Below are 23,445 nucleotides of genomic sequence, written 5' to 3'. Positions count from 1 at the left end.
TTCCTCCTGTAAAAGCAGTTACTACCAGCGGGGGATTGAGCTGATCCGGAGTTCTGGGTCTTGGACGTTACAGCACCAAGAGGTGGTGAGAACTTTTCAGGTCAGTGAACATTAATGCCATTGGGGAAGATCTCGATAGGATTGCTTCTTCCCTAGATAAACTGCTCTTAAACTGTTTTCTACCCTTGATGCTTTCTTCAACCACCATGGTAGCACGTGTCTTTGGCAAAGGCAATTTGGAAAGATTTGGTCTATATGTCCTTTCTCTTTACCAATATTATATTTGCCCAAAGGTAGCTACATTGGCAATGCAACCTCTACTATCCATGTTGATTTACTGAACATGGCACCAACCTCAGGCATTGGGCTGGGAGCTAACCACTGACATTTACTTAAGTCCCAGACAAACACAATCTAGACAAAAACAAGGATACTGCAAAGGTAGAAGCCCCTTTACAAAAGAACTGGCTAGATCAAAGGTGATGCCTCATCCTTGGCTCTCAGTTCCATGAAGTCCAGGTGAAGACTGATGGCAGCTTAGAAGACGGTGGTGGCAACAGAGGTGGTGAGAGTGGCTTGGTGTCTATTTTGTTGGCAGAGATAAAAGGACTTGCTGATGGATTCATTGTGGAGGAGGGAAAGGGAGAAGCAGGCTTCTGACTCATGCAACGGTAGGGATGATGGAACCACCTACTTGGTGGGAAGAGGATTCAAGAGCTCAGTTTTGGTGTATTCACTTTGAGATGCCTGCAACACAACTAGAGATATCTGATAGAGTAGTCAGTAGGTAGCTGGATATCAACTTGGAAACTCAGAGGAAGAATGGTTCAAAATATGCCTCCCATATTTCACTTGACTCCTAGAATATTTGTATACACTTTAACTAAAATGGTCTATCTGTCTACCTATAATGTAGAACACATTATACACACACAAATATATATATTGAAAAACAAGATTTAAAAGAAATACATAAACACAGTAACAGATAATATGGGGGGGGGAGGTAACATTCCCCCTTCTATTTTTCAAACTTCTTGTAATAGTGTTTAAGGAATTTCATTATATTATTTTTTCTATCAGAACAGCAACTGAGAAAGGCTCTCATGTAAGAACAGACTTTCTCTCACCAATGTGGTGGAGAAATCTAAGTATTTCCATTGTTGGGTAAATTGTTAAGAACACTTTCCCTCATGCGGCACGTGCACATGTTTTTAAATAGCACTCAGATGAAAATCATAATCGCTAGTTCTGTGGTATTTACCAAGTTTCTTTAGAATCTGTGTTATTCAAATCTCCTTCAAAACAAGATGAAAGGTTGTGCCAAATTAAATGAAAACACAGGTAAGTGAATGATACACAAATGAACAAGAATCTCCCCACACATATGCTTAATGGGGGCACAGATGTTAAAGACTCAGCACAACACTGTGGGTGAGGCCTGTGTTCTTTTCCTCATCAGACACTTCACACAACTAGACACATCCTGGAGTTCCCTTTCCCATACTTTCCATATTCACTATTGACTGAATTCCACTTGCCATGACTCTCACCTGCTCTGCACCACCCGGCTCCCACCCCAGCTCTTGGGACTATCTAGGAAAGTGGTTGTGAGCACAGGTACTGGACTTAGACTGTCCAGGACTGAATGCTGGGTCCGACCTTCGGAATCGATGTGAGCTTCACCAGCTCTCATCACTTCCAACACCTTAGCCAGGCTTCTTTCTGGCTTGGTCAACCTTGCCCTGCTCCAGTCAACACTGGGACAAACAAGCCTGTGCTCTAAGAAGCAAGCCTGATACCAATCCATATGCCTTTGGGTAACTCGCCAGTGCCTGCCTCTTTAACCTTCTCTCTACTGCCAGCCCCCAGCGCTATGCCACCCCAAGTTTGAGCCATCCACAGAAGCCATGCGTCCTCCCTTCATGACTTTGTATGCACCAAGCCCTCTGCTCTCCACATCACCCGCTAAGCCCCTAGCCAAACAGCCCTCCTGATCACCCTGGGCCCTGCTTGCCCTGCAGATGGGCGGGGCTGCTCCTTGGCTCCTGTGGTATCTTGTGTTCCTCACATTCGGCTCCATCATCATTTGCTGATTTGTCTGCTATCACCCCACTGCTTAATCTAGTGGCCTCAACCCTATCATCCCAAGGCCTCCTTAAACCCAAATATCTTGTAATGCTTTCTCTACCTTCTTGAAATGGAATAAATAAGACACCTACACACATACTTTTAAAAACACAGATGCATCCACATGTACAATCTCAGCTCAACATTGTAGGAGTAACATAAGAAAGCACTATGAATTATAAATGCTCAGGCACAGCACCAGCAGAAGGCTGTGATGTGGCCCTCCGCCTGCTGCTATGTATGTAATCTGCATGAAGGTGAGAATAACAAATACAGGAGGACAGAGATGGGCTTTGCGTGACTCAAACACCATCTGCAGGGCTCCATCGGCAACATGATTTTATGGAGGGTAAGTAACTTTTGACTCCAAATAAAGCAAAGTAAAATTCTCCCTTAAGTTGCATTTACAGATCAATTTACCATTTTCCTGGAAAAGTCACTGTAAATTAAATCCATGCCAAAAACAGAAAATCTTTGTGTGCATATGAAAAACACAACTAGGTTTTAGGCTCGGATAATCATAAACAGCACTTTCGCCTACATAAATGTCCTTTCAACAGACTGAGGGGTTTGGGGAGGGTGTATGTGCAGGACCATTCTTGGTATAGGGACTGTCTTGCACACTGTAGGACAGCTGGTACCTCTGTCCCCTGCTCACCAAATGCCAGTAGCACCCTCCCCCACCCCCCCACTATCATTAATCATTATAACTAAAAACAACCCTGCCATTTTCCAAAGTCCTTCCTGGGGACCAAGCCACTTATCCCAGTGGAGAAACCACAGTGAATGTTTGTTGAATTGATGACCTTTAATCATTAGGCCTCAAGAATATTTCTTTTAAAAGTATTTCTCATGTGACTACACTATGCACAAATTCCACAAATTCCAAGTAAATCTACAACATCTTGAACTGATATGCAAGAAAACTTCCCACCACAACTGAGATGCACATGGGGAGTTGGAATATTTGAAAGAAGCCGTGATCACTTCCACATTGCACTGTGGTAGAATAAATGCAACTTGGCACGTGAAGAACGCTCCGCCATCTGCTATTACTATAGACAAAAATATTTCTGGATACCACATGAATGACTATTTGCATATCACCTCCAAAAAGTAAATGTAAAATGAAAGAGAAGTTGGATTGTTTATAGCCTGATTTTAACAAGCGCTGGTGCTATGAAGCAAATAGATGTTCCTATGCTTAGCCTTTAAAGAAATTTACAGAAGCAATATCATACCGGAAAATCCCCAGATAACGGGGCTCTCTGAGGTTGCAGTCACTTAAGCCTGGCGTAGGTGACCTTGATGAATGGGAGCTCATTATAAGGATACACAAGGAAGAAAGGACGGCAGGGAACAGTCTCAACTGTGAACTATGCAAATGAATTTTAAACTTGCCCTGTACCCATAATAACATGAATGAACTGGCTGCCCTTTGCCAGACTGTAGTCTTGACCCACTGGTTCTCCATGCTGGCTGTGATTAGAATCTTGTAAAGAAGTTTTTAAAATTACAGTTCCTTGGACTCTACTCCTAGAAATTCTGCAAATATTGTTCTGGGATGAGACAGACCCTGGCATTGTTTTGTTTGGTTGGTTATTTTTCTGTTTGCTTTTAATTCCCCAATAGATTTTAATGTGTTGATTGATCTTAAGCCAAAGTTCAAATCTAATGGTGAGATTTTAGCTGCCATAGTAGGCCAATAAGAAGAAACATTTTTGAGTGTAGGCAACACTCTTCACCCTACAAATTACCCAACAGAAGGGACATCTGTTTCCCTTCTTGGTAAATTGGTCTTAATATATTCTACTGTAATGCTGCAAGAGAGTAAGTATAGCTTTGAAAACTCATGCAAGGAAACACATGAACTTACTTCAAAAAGATTTACAAGTTCTTTGGACCTATAAAAACCTGATACTTCAGCTAGTGTGTCTCATATCCAAGAAAGTCATATACACATGGCCAAAGATGAGAATAGTAAAGAGTCAGGGTAATCCCTGAATCCCCAGATCCAACACAAAGACTGGGAAACAAATCTGGATCATAAAGTTAGCCTGTAGTTTCAGAAAAATTAAGTTCTACTTGTGGTTAAATCTGGTCTGAATCAAACTTCTGACTATGAATGCCCCACCTATGGTATGACTCAGACCTGGGCCTGCATTGACATCACATGCTGCTTCTGCAGCAGCTTTGTTGATATGCCTGGAAGGCACAGTTCATGTTAAACAAGGGCACAGAACCACCAGCTACACAGTTCTGAAAACTGCCCAATAGAGCAGAATCTGTTCATGCAATGCAACCTGCTAGGCTGAACATCTGTGAACAAAAGTAACCCTACCGAAGCCACGAGACCCATATGGACTCATTTCAGCACTGTCACCTTCAAAGAAACAATCCCACTGCCAATAGAGGCCCAATGGCAGCTGGGGCACAGGCACAGGACCTGCACTTGGCCAATGGGGTACACCGTGTATTTAATCTTTAGGATCTAGAGATGGGAGCCCTAAGAGGCAGTGGTAACAAATGTGCGTCCAGCTCTCACAGGTTTTCCAGCCCAGTACTACTTCAGTATTCTCAGCAATTTTTAAAGCAACCCGATACCCTTCCAGTAAATCCTTTGTGTTTAAGCTTGCCAGAGTTCACTTCTACTATTTTCAACCAAGAATCCCAACTGATAGGGTACAGATACATATAAGGATGCTGCGGAAATAACTCAATTTTCTCTAGACTTGTTCTCCTTGGGATGATGTAAGATAGGAGATACTAGTCCACTCTGTCACCAGGTGTAAAAAATGTTCCTGAGAATGAAGCTATAGTGGACAGATTCTAAGAAGGGCCCTGTTTACCCCTGATCCCTGGTATTCAAGCTCTTCCTAATCCTTTCTCCCTGAGCCTGGTCAGAACCTGTGATTTGCTTCTAACCACTAGAATATAGCATGCCACTTCCACAATTATGTTTCATAAAACTATAATTTCTGCCTTGCTAGTGAATTCTTCCTCACTGGCTCTGATGAAGGAAGCTGCTAAACTGTGAGCTAATATATGGAGAGATTCAAGAGGCCTGACAGCTGACAGCAAGGCTCTCAGTCAAATAACCCACCAAGAACTGAGTTCTTTCAAAATCACAGAAGCTTGGCAGCATGTCCTTCCCCAGGCAAGCTTTCAGATGAAACCTCAGTGCTGCCTAACACTTTTGTTGTAATCTTTGTTGAGAAAGCCTGAAGACAGAGACCCAGGTCAACTGTGCCCAACCTCCTGACCCACAAATACCATGAGATCATACGTATGTGTAGTTTTAAGACATGACATTTGATATAATTTGTCACATAGCAATAGATGACTAATATGAAGTCAACACAGGAAAAAAAAATAGAGCCAGGATATAGAGACAGAATCCTGATGACATTGTTTGAGTCCCTGAATCCCACATGAGAAGTCTTTGGAACCCTGAAATGCACCACTGAAAATTTTAATGATATAAGCCAATAGTGATCCTTTTCTTTGATTAAATAGGTTTAAATGGGGTTTCTTTCTATTGTAAGTAAAAGAATCTTGACTCAGATATCTAAAGATGACAGAGGCATATGGAATTAACAGATCTCTAAGTCTTGAGGAGAATTCTGTTGTGCACTATTTCAGCTCCAGGTGGGATGGAAAACTTGAGGGTTCAAATGTTACCACACTGAAGAAATATCAACCCAGTGTTCAGATCATTGAGTTAATTTCCAAAACCTATACCCATGTAGTAGATACAGCTCTATTCCTCATGTGTGGGAGACAATAAAAATATTATTGTGAGTGTTCCATATAATGCCTGATACAGATATTAAACAAAATGTGAGTAGAAATCCAAGTATCTTAGATTTTAAAACTGAGAAATGCTACTTTTAAGTATTCATTTACTTTCTCTATTAAAGTGGTTTTTAAATCCATAGATACTTTATTCAGTAAGTTGTCAGCAAATACATCCAAGGAGATGGTTCTGAAGGACTTTGACATGCTCACTGGCTTGGGCTTTATCAGCCATTCTTCTTGTACTCACAGAGGACAACTCATGGGTACTAAAATGTTGGTAGCTCTTCCAATAAGCCCATCACCGATTTCTGGACTTTCCTTGTGTTAACTTTCTAATCCTCCCAACAAGCCCATGAAATGGGTACTATTATTGGCCCCATTTTGCAGATAAAGAACTGAGGCTTAGAGAAAGAAATAAAACCAAGGGCTAGGATTATGAAATGGAAATCTAGGAGAACATGGGAATACATCATCCCTAGTACTCCCTCACTGATGGATATACTACCCTGCCTTCGCTCAGCATCTGTACATCGGGAAAAGTAGAATTAGGATATATAATCTGCAAATGAGGAATATGAGAACAAGATTCTAAAAGTGACTAGGAGCAATATAATTGCTCATGTAACACAGTCTAACAACACAATGGATCATGTTTGGACAGACAAAACACTTCCAAATAATGAAATAATCTACTCTGATTTCTAATTTGTATTCCTCAACAAAATTTTTCAAAAAACAGTATGTGGCTTCTTCAAATCTATTAAAAGATGTTGTTTCACTACATGGTTTTAATCTCCTTTACTGTTTTCTAAGATTTTTAGCTGCCCTTGCCTCATTCAATCCTCGTTTTACTATAGAGTCTTTGGTGAACCTTAAGAAAAGTAAATTGAAACTAAAATGCAAAAGTCTACAAAATTTAGATCAAAAAGGGACCTGAAGTCATCATTAAAAATGAAGATCTCTGAGGAGGAACTTGGAGAATATGGAGCGCATATGGAATTCCGCTCTCATTAGCTGGGCAGGCCACCACCTAGGTCAGCAACACCAACTCTGCTGAGTCTTCTCAGATGGACTATGCAGAATGGGTCAGCTCTACAATGCCATTACAAACAATGTGTGTACAGTGCATAATCAGCACACTCAGACCACTGATAGCATTCATGTATGCAGAGGGACACAAGAGTGGAATTTATGAATTTTAAATGAGCCTTTACCATTTCTTAAGGAAAATATTTAAAATGAGTGCTACAATGCAAAAAGCTGTCACCCTAATGTGCCAAGACAAGTGTTTTCACCCTCCCGGTGTCTGTCTAACTATAATCCTCCAATTACTGTGGCTGTGACTTCAGTCATTCCCCAAACCCTGCAAACACACCATAAGTCTTTTGCCATGAAAGCTACTAATGCCTAACTCTGAGAGTCTCAGATTAGAGATTTGATAAATGTACATGACTAATACCACTATTGCTAGTGTAAGGCACTGACTGAGGAAAACAAAACCCAGTAATAGTCATAAAGATGATGATGGTGATGAAGAAAATTTTTTTGTACCTTCAGAAAAACCACCACTCTTTATTGGCAGGAAGAAGAACTGTATACAGTGCTATGCATTCCACTTAGCCGTGGCACATACATACATTTTCCTCAGTCACTCCTTAAGAAACCGGGAATAAGATCAGGAGAAAAATGAGAGTCTCAAGTAATGAGTCAATGAGAAATTTGGCCAAGACTCATAATAATCTATGAATCAGAGTCTTGTATTAGGATGGAGACTCTTATTATTCCACAGTGCTGCTCACCATCTCACTATGGACTGGATGGGCAAGTTCCGAGGCCTCGAACACTCATTCGAAGTGAACTATCTCCCATGCCCACCCTGTCCTCACTTCTCATTCAGCTGCACATGGGAGGGAAGAAAAGGGAAGGAAGCTGCCAGGAGTCAGCCATCAAGTTAGATAAACCAGACAGGTCTTGATACCAGAAACCAATTTCACCATAAGTGCACCTGTAGCATCTATGTTGAAATGACTTCAAGACAATTCTCTAATGGGAAAATGCAAAAAGAAAACATTAGTAACGGAATTTCATCACCACTACACTGGTTATTACTAAAAAGATGGATCGGAATAGTGTTCATTTTTAATTCATAGACTCGACTTGTATATTCAGTACAAAAGAGCACAGCAGGTTTATAAAGTCACTTTTCTGCTGCCTGCTTAGTACTGAATTATTTAAAACTCATTTTAAAACACACACACACACCTGACAGCTTTTAAAATACTGTTTGACAACAGCATTTTCAACATCTATAAAAATATGTGCTAGAAAGTCAGGCTCTGAATGCACTGTCTTTCATTAGCAAGCCCGCGAGTATTTTTACCCACTGGTGCCTCACACGTCACAGGATCACTCGTGAGGAATAGGAAGTGTGACCCTTTGTTCAGAGTTAAGAGAAGTTGGAATATATCATCCAGTGGATTCATACCACCCTCAAAGTACAGTTAACCCGTTCATCAAAAATCTGCACAATGCCAGTTACACTGAAGTTACCCCTCAAAAGTTACAGGGTCATAAGTCCTCCACAAACTGACACTATAACAGTGTTCTCCAGGTAGGAACTGAGTGAATGCTGCACTCCTGATACTAATACAAAATAATATTGAATGTAAAAGAATAAAAATTAAAAAACCTGAGAGATAAACTCTACAACTTCTGATGCAATAGTGATGCAGCAGTTGGAATACATCAGGGAAATATAAAAGACTTGTTAAAAAATACATAAATATTGTTTGGATCACAAAATGTCCATGTTTTCTTTTAAAAAGAAAATTTGGTTTTAATAAATTAATCCAAGTTTTAACATACACACACACACACACACACACACTCACAAATGGTTTTCTCTTAAAACAGAAGAAGATACCCTCTCAAAATATACAACCTTCTAGTAGTTGATGTAGGTTGCCGTATTTCTGTTTACATCTTCTTTTTAATATCTACTGCTTCAAGTTTCCCTTGTAATAATCGTAATTCAATTTGCCACAAGCTTCCTACTTTATTTGCCTTTTCAAAGATATGGTTCTTCAAGGATCAATTCTATCATTTTTTTTCTTTTTAAGTTTATTAAATTTTGTTTTTATCAGTATCAATTCCACTTCCTCTAATCTTTTGTTACTTCTCCAGCCTCTTAAGTTGAGGGCTTAAACTATTTCCTTTTAAACTTTCTTGCTATATTATAAAAAGCATTTAAGAGTTTGCCATAGCCCACAGGTTAGATATGGAGTATTCTTACCATTCATTTTATTTTATTTATTTGCTGCAAAAAGCTTTATTGTTTCATTTGGTCCAATGGCATCCTGAGTTTTGCCCTACTCATCCTGGGGAGGCTTCAGCACATCCTGGAAGAGAATGCAGCCACCGTGCTGGCTTTTTAACTTTAAGAGACGCTCAGTGCCTCCGTGCTTCTCCACCAACTCCAGGAAGAAGTGGTCCATGCCCTCCAGAGCCACAGCATCATGGTGGAAATAGAAGCCCAGAGAGAGGTAGATGTGGGAGGCCCGCAGATGCAGGTTGGCCAGGTGGTTGACTGCCACCTCCACCTCGGTGGAATAATTCTGACAAACATGGGAGCTCATAGGTGATCAGCAAGAGACAGATTCGGGACCGCCAAGAGCACTGCCATTTTTATGTATTTTATATATTTCTTCCCAACTCAATAATTGAACATTTTCTCTCACACATTCTTAGACATTTTATAGAGATTATATTTATGTCTCCTAAACGTAAACTATTAAAAATTTGTTTTGGAGTATAGTGAGGTAAAGCTCTATCTTTACTTTCTTCCAAATGATTAGAACATTCACATACCATTTAACTAAATAACCCTATGTTCCCTACTGATTTTTCTTATTATCTTTACTATGTTAGTGGCCTATTTATTTATTATTATGTTTGTGATCTATTTTATCTTTAAAAATGTAGAAAAAAGTGTTTTAGAGTCAAAGAACTAGGATAACACAAATAGTAGAAGAGACATATACTGCTAGAAGTAAAACGTGTTATTTATTTGACCTGTGTTATAAATGACTACAAAATTAAAATGCTCTTCTCTTGAATCCAGAGGGGAACAATGTCCACTTAAAGAGAGATAAATTAGCATCAAATTATTTCATGTCTTCTGTACGCTAATGAGAAGCCAACTTTAAATGGAAGAAGTGTTCAGCAGTCTGCAGCCTGTCCTCAGCTGGTTATCACAGAATAATTGATATACTAATGATTTCAACTCATAGCACAGACTGTCTGCATTTTGCATAATTTGAACCAAATCTGAATGTAAATGGAAAACAGTCCTCTTGCCTATTTAACTCTCCTGACTTTTAACTAAAAGTCACTTAATTCTGCAGAAGAGGAAGGGGAAAATTAGCAAATATAAAGAACTTTCTATTTAAAAACATTCCTCCTTAGACTGAAATGGGAAGAATTAAGTAAATGCATCTGAAATCTCCAGAGATGTGATTTATCATCTTATTAGTTGAGAGTGAATATTTAATTGTGTAACATTTATCTCCAATAGTGTCTCCTTGAAAAAAATCCAAATAGGCCAAAGTGCATATTCTAAATACTCCAAAGGGAAATAAATGTGCTTCACAGGGTTCATTATTTTTTAATGAAACAATATTAGTAGAAAAAGAATCAAGTCAAAATAATTGCTCCATTTGGTAATTAACTTTTGAGATTAAAAACACCCTTTTTCTGTAAAACACATTATACAGCTCTTCAATTTAATACGATGCACTTACTGACATCACCTTTTAACCCAGAAAAATGACTTTGTTCAAATTAAAAAAAAAAGAAGTATCTTTTAAAAATAACATTCAGTCATCCTTACCTGGGACATCCAATATAGTAAACCCAAACCTTGTACCTGTCACCAACTCACCAGAATTGATCATTAACAGGCCTAGTTAGTTAAGTACAGATCAGATAGGTGTTACCATCCGCACACCGGCAATTACATCACAGCATGATGGCCAATTCGTTTCAACCTGGGTAGTGAACCTTATTCCTGACAACTCTGTGTTCAACTGAAAAACAGATGCTTCCTTATTTCCACCCACTGCTCTTCTCTTTTATTCCGCGCCAGCCAATTGGGCAAAGCAGGCCCTAAAGAAGGTCTGACTGATTTAAAAACAGCAGGGGTGCTTGCTGGTTGTGATGGAAATTTCTCATATCTACCTCTGAGTATGACATATACATCTCAAAGTGGAACCACAGCAGGACTGTCCAATTACAGAAAACAACATGTGTTCAGACACCTAAATTAGCACTTGCTTAGAAACCAGGTTATGTGGCTAATTGAACACTGCTTCTGAATCACATGAGGACAAATGAGAGGAAGTTAACTCTCATTCACAGACATTCAAAAATGTTATTTTGTATGAATAATAAAACCAAAATAAAGCTAACTGTCACGAGGAAGAGAAGCTGCACTGAACTGTGTCCCCATCCAAATTCCTATGCTGAAGCCCTAATTCCCAATGTGATTGTAGGTGGAGGTGGGGCCTTTGGGAGATAATTAGGTTTAGATGAGGCCATAGGGCAGGGCCCTGCTGATGGCATTAGTGCTCTTATAAAGAGACACCAGAGAGCACAATCGCTCTCCTCTCTTGCTTTCGCTCCCTGCTACATGAGGACACGATGAGAACTCTGCAAACCAGGAAGAGAGTCCTCACTGGAAACTGACCAGGCTGGCACCTTGAACTTGGACTTGTAGCCTCTAGAACTGGGAGAAAATAAACTTCTGTTATTTAAGCCACACTTATTATTATTTTGTATTTTTGTATGGACAGCCCAAGCTATGACAGGAGTCTAAAGAGATATGAAGAATAAATGTTATGTGTCATACCGGATGAGATCCTGGAACAGAAACACTAGGGAAATTTGAATAGTGTAGTTAATAATAATGTGTCGATATTGGCATGTTAATTATAACAAATGTACCATACTAATGTTAAGATAATAATGTGGTGAGACTGGGTGCAGGTTATATGGGAGCTTCCTGTATATTGCCCCAACTTTTCTGTAAACCTAAAATAATTGTAAAAAATAAAATGTATTTAAAATACATACATAAATAAAACCTATGTCTTCGCTCTCCCTCCAAACAATACATCTTATCATTTCTTTATTTTCAGTGTAAAAGACTTTCTGTTCTTAGGTACAGTTGAGAATAAATCATTATCTATTAACAACAGCAAAAAAAAAAAAATATCCCATAAGCATTGTCTTAGCTATTATTTATAGGATCTGAAATTGTACTATATACTTAAGGTCTCTTAGTTTACATAATCTAATAAGAAAGGCCTCTTGGAATTTAATATAAACCATCCTTAACACTAAACAATTACAGCTTCTTGAAAATACACAGAGAACACAAACAGACAAACCATATACAGGGAAAAACAACTTACTTAAAAAAAGTTATCCCATTTCACTAATAAAAGAATTGTAAATAACAGCAGTAAAATAATTCTGTTACATACAAAATTTCTTAAAACATCAGAATGGCCAGAAAGTGAGGAAGTGGACACTTTCATATGATGTTGGCAGTACAAATTAAGAGCCATGAAAATAGTTCAAACTCTTAACCCCTGATTCCATGTCTGGGAATCTACTCCAAGGACATATTCGGGCCCGGGAGCCAAGATAATGCTCTGACAGAAATCCTCACTTGTAAGTTGAATGATTCAGTAGTAAAATTAGTGAAAGAGATAATAAACTAAAGGAAGTACAACAGACACTATTATGTAGCCATTAAAACTGAAGCTTTTGAAGAACTGTGCTTATAACAAGTTAAATGAAAGTGTAGAAGATATAACTCTGCATGAGGGTAGGGGTGTTTGATAGCAGAATTCTAATAGTAATTTTCTCTGGGTAGGAGATGATGGAAAATTTGTTTTTTTCATCATACATTTATATACTTTCAACTCTTCTATAAAAAATATTTTGTTCTTTCAATTAGGAACAGGGAAATTGTGTTAAACATTCATTTAGCTACTACTTTCTTTTCAGTTTAACTATTTATGTAGTTTAACCATTGTCTTAAAAAACTTTGTTATACTAAATCTCCTATAAGAAAGTATCTGAAGAAAAATCAGTATTGAGATAAAATTGTCTTTTCTGTTCTCCATGCACTTCCTGTTCACCTCAAAATTCTTCCTAAAACCATCAAGGATGATCACTTTGTCCAGATATCCAAGACAAGGCTGGGTCCTCTAGACCTCTTTCCACAGGCTTGGACTCCAGAGCCAAAAAGATGACTTACCCTTTCCCTCAGAGTTCAAATTCTAGTGGGAGGGAAAAGTTCCCTGCCTCAAAATTTCTCATTCTCATCTCATAAAATCAAACTCCAGGGCATCTTAGCTTTGGTTAAGTACTGCTCTCACCTTGAATCCTGTTCAACTCTAAGCCCTCGTGGGAGACAGACAAAGTAACTCTTTATAAGACACACAACTTTCCTTTATGGGAGCCTGCAAAGACAGGAGGGAGTAAATGTACAAATGAACATCCGAGAAATGCCGTAAAGAAATTCCCCCTACTTCACAAAATCTGCTCCGGACAGTCCTGGAATGTTGTTTCAAACTGAACTCTTTAACAGGCTCCAAAAATATGTTTCCATGAAATAAAACAGAGGGTGAGTATCAATTCTATATATATTTTTTTATCTAAGCTTAGGAGAAAAATGCAACAGTCCCAGTACATAAAAAAAAAAAAAGATGTGATTGTGCAATATAAACAGAAACCCAATGCTTCAGAAAATGCTCATTCTCGACAATAAATAAATAAATAAATGTATTTATAAATGCACACACATTCATATATACACACATATGCACACTGAACAACTTGGTGATATCATATTATCAAACTAAAACTAAAAAAAGTTTGTGATTTTTTTTTTTAGAGAGAGAGAAAAAGGGAGAGGGAGAGAGCAAAACATTGATGTGAGAGTGAAACATCGATCAGCTGTTTGCCCCTACTGGGGACAGAACTCACAACCCCAGGCATGTGCTCTGACCAGGAATTGAACCAGTGACCTCTCAATGCATAGGACGATGCCCAACCACACCAGCCAGGGCAATTCAACTTTGATGGTATGGTAGGCTGAATATGACCCCTTGCCTCCCCCCAAAATAAGAAAGATATCCATATCCTAATATCTGGAACTGGTGAATGGTACCTTATATGGCAAGGACTCTCCAAGTGTAGTTAAGGATCTTGAGATGGGGCAGTTATGCTAGACTACCAGGGTGAGTCCTAAATGCAATAACAAATTATATGTGTGTGTGTGTGTGTGTGTGTGTGTATAAAAGAAGTAATATGCAAATGAGGTTGAGACTCCATCATGGTCACGACCAGCTCAGGAGAAGGGGCCGGGCTCGGCTGAGCCTGAGAGATCAACACAGAGGAGCACCTGCTTCAAGCCTCCTCGGCGCAGGACCCCAGCGGGGACACACACACACATACACACGGGGCACCTGCTCCGAGCCTCCACAGCCAGACTGTGGCTTAGGCCCACACCCCATGGACATCCCCTGAGGACTCCCGGACTGTGAAGGGGGCAGGCTGGGCTGAGGGACCCCCAACCTTCAGTGCACAAATTTCGTGCACCAGGTCTCTAGTGTCTTTATAAAGGAGAGGCAGAGAAAGATTTGACAGAGATTGGAGAGGGGAGAGCAATGTGACCTTGAAGGCTGAATGACCTTCTCTTCTACCATTCCTCAGTTTCATACCACCACAGACCTGCTCTGAACCATGTCACCAGTAAAACAAACTCCAGCATCCTGTTTCCTGGTACCAGTTCCTATCCACACAATTCTCTCGGTTTTCAAACTTGACAAAACCTCCACTGTTCATCCCTTCTTTTGCCCACAGTCTATAGGCCTCTTCAGTTTCATTTCTTTCCCTTCCCCATGGTCATCACTGGGACAGTCCTCAACAGAAGCCACAAGTAGAATTGGCCAGGAAGCTCACAAAGCATAAGGCCTCTCCCTTGCCAGGGACCCTTCACAGCTGTGGGAGGGGAGCAAACAACATGTTCACAAGGTCACATGTTTTATAAAATTTGTGAAAGTGAGATATCTTAACCACAATCACTAAAACTGCTATCTCTTTCCACTCCAACTTCCTCTCTATCACACTTCCCCCCAGGTCAGGTGCCCCTGGGGTGGCCACAGATATGTTTCAGATTTAACTAGAGGGAAGCCAAATTGAAGATATATTAAGCTCGAGTTCAGTGGGGCTTATTTATGGGGTTCACAGTCATCTCAGTGCAGGGTTAGGTCACTGTTAGTCACTGCTGTATAGAAACAGCTTTCAGAAATACTCTTAATACCCTCTGTGCATCATTGGCTATAATTCTAACTGGGGCACAGGAGTAGAAATCCCACAACTCTCTCGGGCGACCAGCTATCGTGCTGAAGTCAGAACCCAGAGTCTGGAAAATTCTTCCAATCACCAACCAGGCAAAACTGTAAGTGGAGGATTCAGTTCCCATTACTACATAGTTAAAACAGAAATTCAGCAGAAGTTCTCTGTCAGGGATATGCTGGATAATGTAGTGCATGAAATTCTAAATGCACCATCACCTTTCCCTTTCTTTTTTGAGAATCATGCAAAATAAACTTTATCAGAATTCCTGTGTTTGTAGCTATCAAACAAAAATATTTTTAAATTATATCAAAAGCTGTAATAAATTCTTGGATTTCTGGTAACCTAATTAATGAGAGTGAATCATAAAAATATTAGTACTAATATTTCTTGTTAAACAGCACAAAGCATTGATGTCCATGAAGAAAAAATAAATCTCGAACTATGCCAATAAAGATCACTGACAAGCCTGGCTGGTGTGATTCAATGGTTAGCATTGATCCATGAACCAGGAGGTCATGGTTCAATTCCTGGTAAGGGCACATGCCCGGGTTGTGGACTCGATCCCCAGTAGGAAGCAGCTGATCAATGGTTCTCTCTCATCATTGATGTTTCTTTCTTGTCCTCTCTCTGAAGTCAATAAAAAACAAACAAAAACATATTTAAAGAATATATCAGATGACATTCAAATCAATTCAAAGAACAGTCAAGATACTTGAAAAGAAAGCTGCACAAGAAAACTTGAAAAGCCCTGAGATTTTACAGCTTGTATGTAAAAATATCTTGATAGAAGTTTCCCCAAATCTGACAAGAATTCTAAAAATTTAGATGAGTTGAGAAAACTTTTCTAAACTCTCAATAATAATAAAAACTGACTTTGTTGCACCATGCTATTCCCTCTACAGAAACACTATTACCAAATTAATATCATATGATGAAGAGATCAGATATGCAAGCAAAACCTGTGGGAGATGCCAGGGAGTTAACATAATATTACATTTATGGATTTTGTAATGTTTATAGTATTTGTCAGCTCTTAAAAATTTGTCAATTGTTGTACTTTCTTTTCTCACTTAAAATTTTTACTTTTTTGTTTCTAATTTTGTATTTCCTTCTTAAGGAGGACCCACAAAATTGAATAAGCTTCAAGCCTGTAAAACTAAGATTTGCCTTTAACAGAACACTCACCTTTCTCAATTCTTTGCCTTTGGCTATGAACTTCCAAGCCCAGATTAACCCCATACAGTAAATGTACAAGGAATGATAGAATCAGGAAGTCATCCTTCAGGACTCACCATGAAATAACCAATTCAGACAAGGGTCACGAGTGATACTCATAAACCTTAAGGAGGAGGGTTACTGACTACCATCCTCTAGTATGGTCACCAAGCGGCTGTCTTACTCTGGATAACCTTCAGGGCTCTGAGCTTCAGTTTTCAGACTAGACAACCTTAAACTCATAGAGAAACTGCAGAAGTTCATAATTTGGGCTAGTACTGGGGGCTAGAAAGTAACATGAGGCATCAGATCCCCCTTCTTTCCATCAACAGAAGGTGGCTGGGGTTAGAGGTGGGCGAGGGCACAGCCATGCCTGGGAGGAGGCAGCATGCATACCGCCCTCCTGTGTCACTCATGAGCAGAGGCACTACGTCAGACACAATCCCCTCCCAGGGTCCCAGCACATACAGAGGAATAAAAAGACCACATGAGGCAGTGCAATCACTGAAACGAGGCACACACAAGTACTGTGAAAAGCAAAAGCACCCCCAAAGGACTGAATGTGGGTACTTCAACATGCTGGTCAAGTCCACACCCCTCACAATGCCTAATGGCTGGCTGTTTGGAGAGGCTTCCCGCCATAAAACTAGGGGAAATTACTAATTCCATGGCTTTCATAAAATTCAGAGGTCCACCAAATGTCTGCTTGGCAGATTTTTTTTTCCCTCCCAACGGGCAGCTCATTAGGTCCAACAATAAAGCAGGCTCTGTCCTGAACATTTACAGTGTTTTCCCAATGAAAATTACAATTGACAACTACCAGAAGAACAATGCAGGGCAAAGAGCTCTGGTTTCTCCCACTTTTCCAAGATCCATCTCAAAGAAGCACTTGCTTCTCAGGTTTCCTGGACCAGTGTTTAGCTCAGTCATTATTTGGACACATGCATAAGTAGATGCGTAGCTATCAGAAGTTTATCATTCAAAGTAATCAAATCTTAAAAACCAAAAGATCTATTCTTTCAAACCTCAAAGGGAAGAAATCTCATTTAATTTCCAGGTTCCTCCACCCATAATAAGCATATTACATAAAAATACAACTATGCCTTGTCCACGTAAGAAAGGGACACTAAAAAAAAAAATAAAATGTGTGGTGAGAGTCTTCAGAAATAGCTGAATGAGCATATTAAAGGCACTGCTATTCAAAGGGTTCATTATAGAATAAAAGTCCCAGCACCACTGGGAGTGATTTTCATATGAATGTTGGGTGTTGCTGTCACAGACAAGTCTCTGGTCTACACAGAGAAGTGAGTCATGTCAAGTGAGTAAGGGAGCTGTGAGTGACAAGGTGGAAAGAGGGTTGTTCAGATAAGGGGCAGACATTACAGAACCCTTTTTTCAAAGAAAACTTTGAAGATTTTGTTAAGCTTTCTTCCAGGAACTGTCACAAAATAACAATACAGTTGCAAATGAGTGGTGCTCAGTGGCCACGCACTGCTTTTTTACAGGCCAGCTGGCTGGGATGGAAATTAGCATTAAAGAAAGACTCAGGGTTACTGGGCTCACATACAACAGCCCAAGGAGAATATTCCCAAATGAAGGAGGACACTCAACACAGACGTACAAACAAAAAGCAAGTTAAAAACAACACTGCTCTCTGAAAGGAACAGCAGAGAGAAAAAAAATCCTCCTCACTTCTTTCTGAACTTTCCTAAATCAGCCCATTCTCCAAACAGTGTCCAGGTCCCCACAGTAAAAGTCAACAAACAAGCCATGGGTTTTCAGCTGCATTATACAGATTAAGAGAAATGAGGCTGGTGGAATAAGGGGGAAAATAGCACAATTCACCCCCTTTTTTCTACCCAGAAAGCAGAGACAGGGACCCAAGTGGAAAAGCCCAGTACCCCAGACAGAAGCAGGGGACCAGCAGTCAGAGGCCTGAATCCTAACTAGTCCTGGAGTCTACCAGGAGTCCTTTGATGGGTCCCTTAACTTCCTGAATGTCCTTGCCCTCATCAGTATAAAACATTGAGACTTCAGTAGTTCTCAAACTGTGCTCCTTGGAACCCTAGGGTTCTGTGGACGTGCCTTTGAGGCAGCCACAGTGACACAGGGGTAAGGCAAAAAGGAATGGGGTCTCTTGCTTCCTCTCAACCCCAAAGAGTGAAAAGTTGATCCATTTTATATATCAAGTTTGTGAGTAAAGACTTTTGTTTAAAGTGTCAAGATAAGAAACATTTAAACTTGTGGTGATTTTTTTGGTGAGTTTATTTCAGCCAAACAGCGGACAATTGTCAGGAAACAAAATCTCAAGGGACTAAGAGAATGCTCCAGAGAATGGCCGTCTTGCACCATATTTTATATAATACAATTAAAAAAGAAGATGCAAATGGATACAAGAAATCCATTGGTGATAGATTAGGGAGGTGGGAGAAAGCAATACAGGGAAACCTCTGTTATTGGATGAAAAGTAAAATGATAGACACATACATCTTTTGCATAGGTGGTTACCGGAATCCTACATAGTCAACAATTAACAATGAGAGGATTTAAGGTCTCCACCCTGGTGCATTGGTTGTGCCCTGAGGGGTCTGGAGAAAAGGGAGTTACCCTGACATTGTGAAGGAATGTTATGGTAGATGCAAAAGACAATAGACAGAAGAAAAAAAAAGACAATAGACAGGTTGGTTAAGGTATTTAACTTTTCTCAGGGAAGATTCTAGCCTACGACATGAGCTATAAACTGCTTTTAGTTAAAAAGTTTTCATTTCAGAGTATCCTTTGTGGTTACTATAAGTCTCTGAGTTTGCAAGATTGCCATGCAGGCCTTCCCTGAGCTGGTTAGCATGTAGCCCCTTTTGGTCCACAAGAGTTTATTACCAAGACAATTCACAACTAAAATGGAATAAAAGCATTGAACCAACATACCTTGTTGTTGTTGTTTTTTAATCTTTATAATTATGTGCCTCTTTGAATTATTGTTGTTTGAGTTACTGGACTGAAAGGCTGGTTAAAGTCAACCCTCAAATCTGTATATCATGTTCTATTATCTATATATATAAAAGGCTAATATGCAAAGTGTCCCCTCAGGAGTTCGACCGTGAGTTAGATTGCTTGCTATGACGTGTGCTGACCACCAGGGTTTGGTGTGGAATGAAGAAAGGCCCAGGCCAGCAGCTGGAAAGCTCCAATTGGCCCTGATCACCAGCCAAGCCTAGAGACCATACCCATGCAGGAATTTCGTGCACTGGGCTTCTAGTTCCTACATAAAAGATGAGGACACCAAACCTCAGATAATTCAAGTACACCAAAATCACACAGCTCAGAGGTGACAGGATTCAAACTCAGGAATGCCTGACACTGATTCTATTCTTATAGTTAAAGAATAAACTTCACTGAACAATTAGTTACTTCATTATTATTCTAATTTCTTTTCCATAGAACATGAGGTTCTTCATTTGTATTTTCTAAGAGTAAATAAATACTTACCCTGGAGTGATTAAATGAATAGCCACAAGCTCCGCCCAACAACTAAATTTGTGGGGTACAGGAAAACCCAAAACGTTGACAAAGCCTCCAGGGAAATAATGGTTGTTAAGAACTTTCAAAGCAAACAAAACTCCTGAAAGAGAAGAAAGAGCATACAAATATTAACAATCCAAATGTGGAGATAATCAACATTTACAAAGAAAACTAGTTGAAAGTGAAAATGATTATTCCACTACATCAACTTCTTGCTTTGAAACATACTTTAACTGCTTACAAGTCAACCCAGCGAGCAGTAGAAAGACAATGTACAAAGTAATAATTCTTGTGATGTTTCTTAACACAGAAGTTAATACTGATTTTCTGCATGCTACTAAATACGTAACACATAAAATGAAGTTATAAAACACCAGCAATGGCACTAAATGCCACTGAAATGTACACTTCAAAATCATTCATTTTATGCCATGTGAATTTTAACTCAATAGAAAATAAGTATGCTAAGTCACATGTATTTTTCTAACCTCAATGGAAAGATGCTGAAGGAAGGACATTTTTCTTTCTTCTCCCACAATTAGATGCAAGAGGGTGCATCTTAGAGGGAGGGGGAGCAACAGCAGGGGAAGTACAGGGTTAGATTTCCTTTGTTTCAGGATCATTTCCTTCCTCCCCTTCACTTTCTTATTTACAGAACACCTAATTTATGCCCTGATGGCCATTTAAGTCCTATGACATATATATAAAAAAGAACCAGTAAAGGTTAAAGGGAGCGGTAAGGCAACGCATGGGTAAAGTCATGCAGCATGGTTCAAATCTCAGCTTCCCACCTACTAGGTGTGTAACCTTGAGCAAGTTTTTGGAAGTTCTTTACTTCTCTGAGTCTTAGCTTCCTCATCTACAAAACCAAGACAATGCCAGCTCCCTATGAACCTGTTATATGAATATTAATTAGTGAGTTATATAGAGCGATTTATCTTGGCTCCTAAAACATGGTAAGCATGCCATGGCAAGCATGATGCATTTATTTGAATGAAGTTATTAAGAGGCATACTCATCTTTTTACAGAACTCCCCATCACAAATACACTTGTGGGTCTCTCCCTGGTCCCACCATCAAGGAGCCAGTGCGCAGATATCAGTATTGCGTCTCCTATAAAACCACCTTTGAACAGACTGTAGTCCAAACTGTCCAAGAGTAAATGATCCAGAGCCAAATCTATGTCCCTCCTGTGGTCCAATGAGCCCCCCCTCTCCAAAATACAGCCTCTGGCAGCCCTTACCCACTCAATATGTGTTTCCTTCATCAAGTATGGCCCACGCTTCATAAAAGACAGCAGCCCACCTGCCTTACTGTCTCTATGCATGCCCCCCTAGAAACCTGTCGGCCTTACCTGAGAAACCTACAGCACAACTCCTTTTGAAGTCGGGCTCACCCATACACTCTGCAAAAGCAAATTCCAAGAAAAGGTACACCACGCCAGTGAGTAGGGAGAACGTGGTGATAACATAGGCAAACCATCGGCTTCCTAGTCTTCTTTCCAGATGTATTCCTTTCCATAGCATGGACACCATATTGAAATACAGATGCCAGTCGTCCGCGTGGTGAAAGGGGGAGAGCAGCAAGCGCTGCCAGTCTTTCTCCTGGTAACATTTCTCCACACTAAGGCAGGAGCTATACACTGGCTTCAAAGGACTCAGGAAGAACCAGATGTTGACAGCCAAAGTAGCCAGGGTGACAGGTGGAATATTATTGATGCCAACATGGAAGATTTGAGAAAGGAGCAGAATAAGCCCAGCATTCAGTCCTCTTGGTCTCCGTTGCATGGTTAGATGCCAACCCAGTGAGGGGGAAATGTGGGATCCAGGGAGGTATACAGACAGCTGAACCTAAAACAAAAAATAAAATGCACATGAACATCCATCAATGAAGAATGAATGCAATATATACTACTCACTTAAAGATGAGCTTCCATTGTGTACCCCATCTCTCATCTACCAGCAGCATTTATTTCAGTGTCTTCCAGACATTGGATGATGTCCTTCCTTCATATCACATTCTAAAATAGAGACTTTTCTCCCAAATCCCAATGGACCAGTGAATGGGTGGGTATGCTTTCTCTGATAAATATGCTATGAAAATATGACTTGTCTTCCTTTTGAGCAAACTTGCAACCTAATTTTAAAAAAAACCTACAAAGATAGTACATAAATATTTAATAATGATTTCTACTCAATGCTGATAAGGATTCTTCACCCCCTTCATTTTCTCAAAGAAATAGTCAATTTTGATATTTTAGACAGAGTCTGCTCCAAAGTGTTCAAACATCAACAAGCCAGATTTAAAAGGTAAGCATATATTATCTTCTAATCCACTTTGGAAGGTATCAACTCCCGGAATACTTTATTTTCACAGAAACTTTAGCTTTTAAACATTACCTAGTAGGAACTAAATCCTGGATTGCAACACTGTTTTTAAGGAGCTCACATTCTACTAAGAAGTAAATTGACAAGTGCCACACAATGTTCTAAACACAGTGACAGGGGGAACCGAGATGCTAGGCACACACTTCAGCCCGAGGCGGTGATGCGCCTCCTGTCTCAAGAGTGGACAGGAATTAGTGACACAGGGGAGTGCCAGGGTCCAGCAGTCTGCTTCTGCATCCCGGGTCCTGGCTGACCTTGTGACTGCCTTCAGTTGACAGGATGCAGAGGAATCGAGGCCTTAAGATGATCTGCAGGCTTCTGCTCTCTCTTGAAACCCTCCCACACACGTGGACAAGTCCAAGATGGCCAGCCACCCTGGTGGTCCCGGCCACCAACCAGCTAATGCCCAGAAGCAAGGTTGTCTAGGTGACCAGCAGCTTCCCACAAAATGGGTGAGTCCAGCTGAGCCCAGACTAACTTGCTGACCCACAGAACCGTGACCCACATAAACTATTTACTTCACGGAGTTTTGGAGGGGTTTGTTAATACAGCAATTACTGACCAAAACGGAAGGCAATTGCTTTGGTGAGGGACTGATTTATGCTCATGGGAAGAAGCTTGTGAAGAAAGAGACACAGACTAACAATTCAAGAGATAAACAAAAAAAGTCAAGTCCTTAAAGGGAAGAGCCTTGTTCGTTATGGCATTTATGCCATCAATAAATGCAGATATGGGTCAGTAGGCAGATTAGGAGACAGGACTCCGAAAAAGTGCTCATTGAGGGGGCTCTGTTTTCCCTGTGGAGCCTTCTTGGCTTCCACCCAAACAAGAAACACACTCTGATACACTAAAGACTCTCATTCAGAGGGCACGTCGGAACATACACAGGCTTTGGAGTAAAAAAGAGCAGGATTCTCCTATGTACTAACCCTATGACCCAGAGCAAAGTACTGAACTCTCTGAA

General features: G+C 40.1%; 1 protein-coding gene across 1 annotated transcript in view; it reads right to left on the bottom strand.

The window, feature by feature from the left end:
• Positions 1–21,881, bottom strand: part of RHBDD1 (rhomboid domain containing 1) — a gene marked incomplete at both ends in the record, with an annotated part of 75,270 nt that extends 53,389 nt beyond the window's left edge. The window contains 2 exons of the mRNA XM_081095939.1: positions 20,062–20,194; positions 21,449–21,881. Of these exons, the coding sequence (XP_080952065.1) occupies positions 20,062–20,194; positions 21,449–21,881 (566 nt within the window). The remainder of the gene's footprint in view (positions 1–20,061; positions 20,195–21,448) is intronic.
• Positions 21,882–23,445: the final 1,564 nt, after the last annotated feature.

This window comes from Myotis nattereri (genome assembly GCF_964212035.1).
Source record: "Myotis nattereri genome assembly, chromosome: 7".
Taxonomy (NCBI): domain Eukaryota; kingdom Metazoa; phylum Chordata; class Mammalia; order Chiroptera; family Vespertilionidae; genus Myotis; species Myotis nattereri.
The sequence above is the reverse complement of the archived record's forward strand: the minus strand, read 5'-3'. Positions and strand labels throughout refer to the sequence as shown.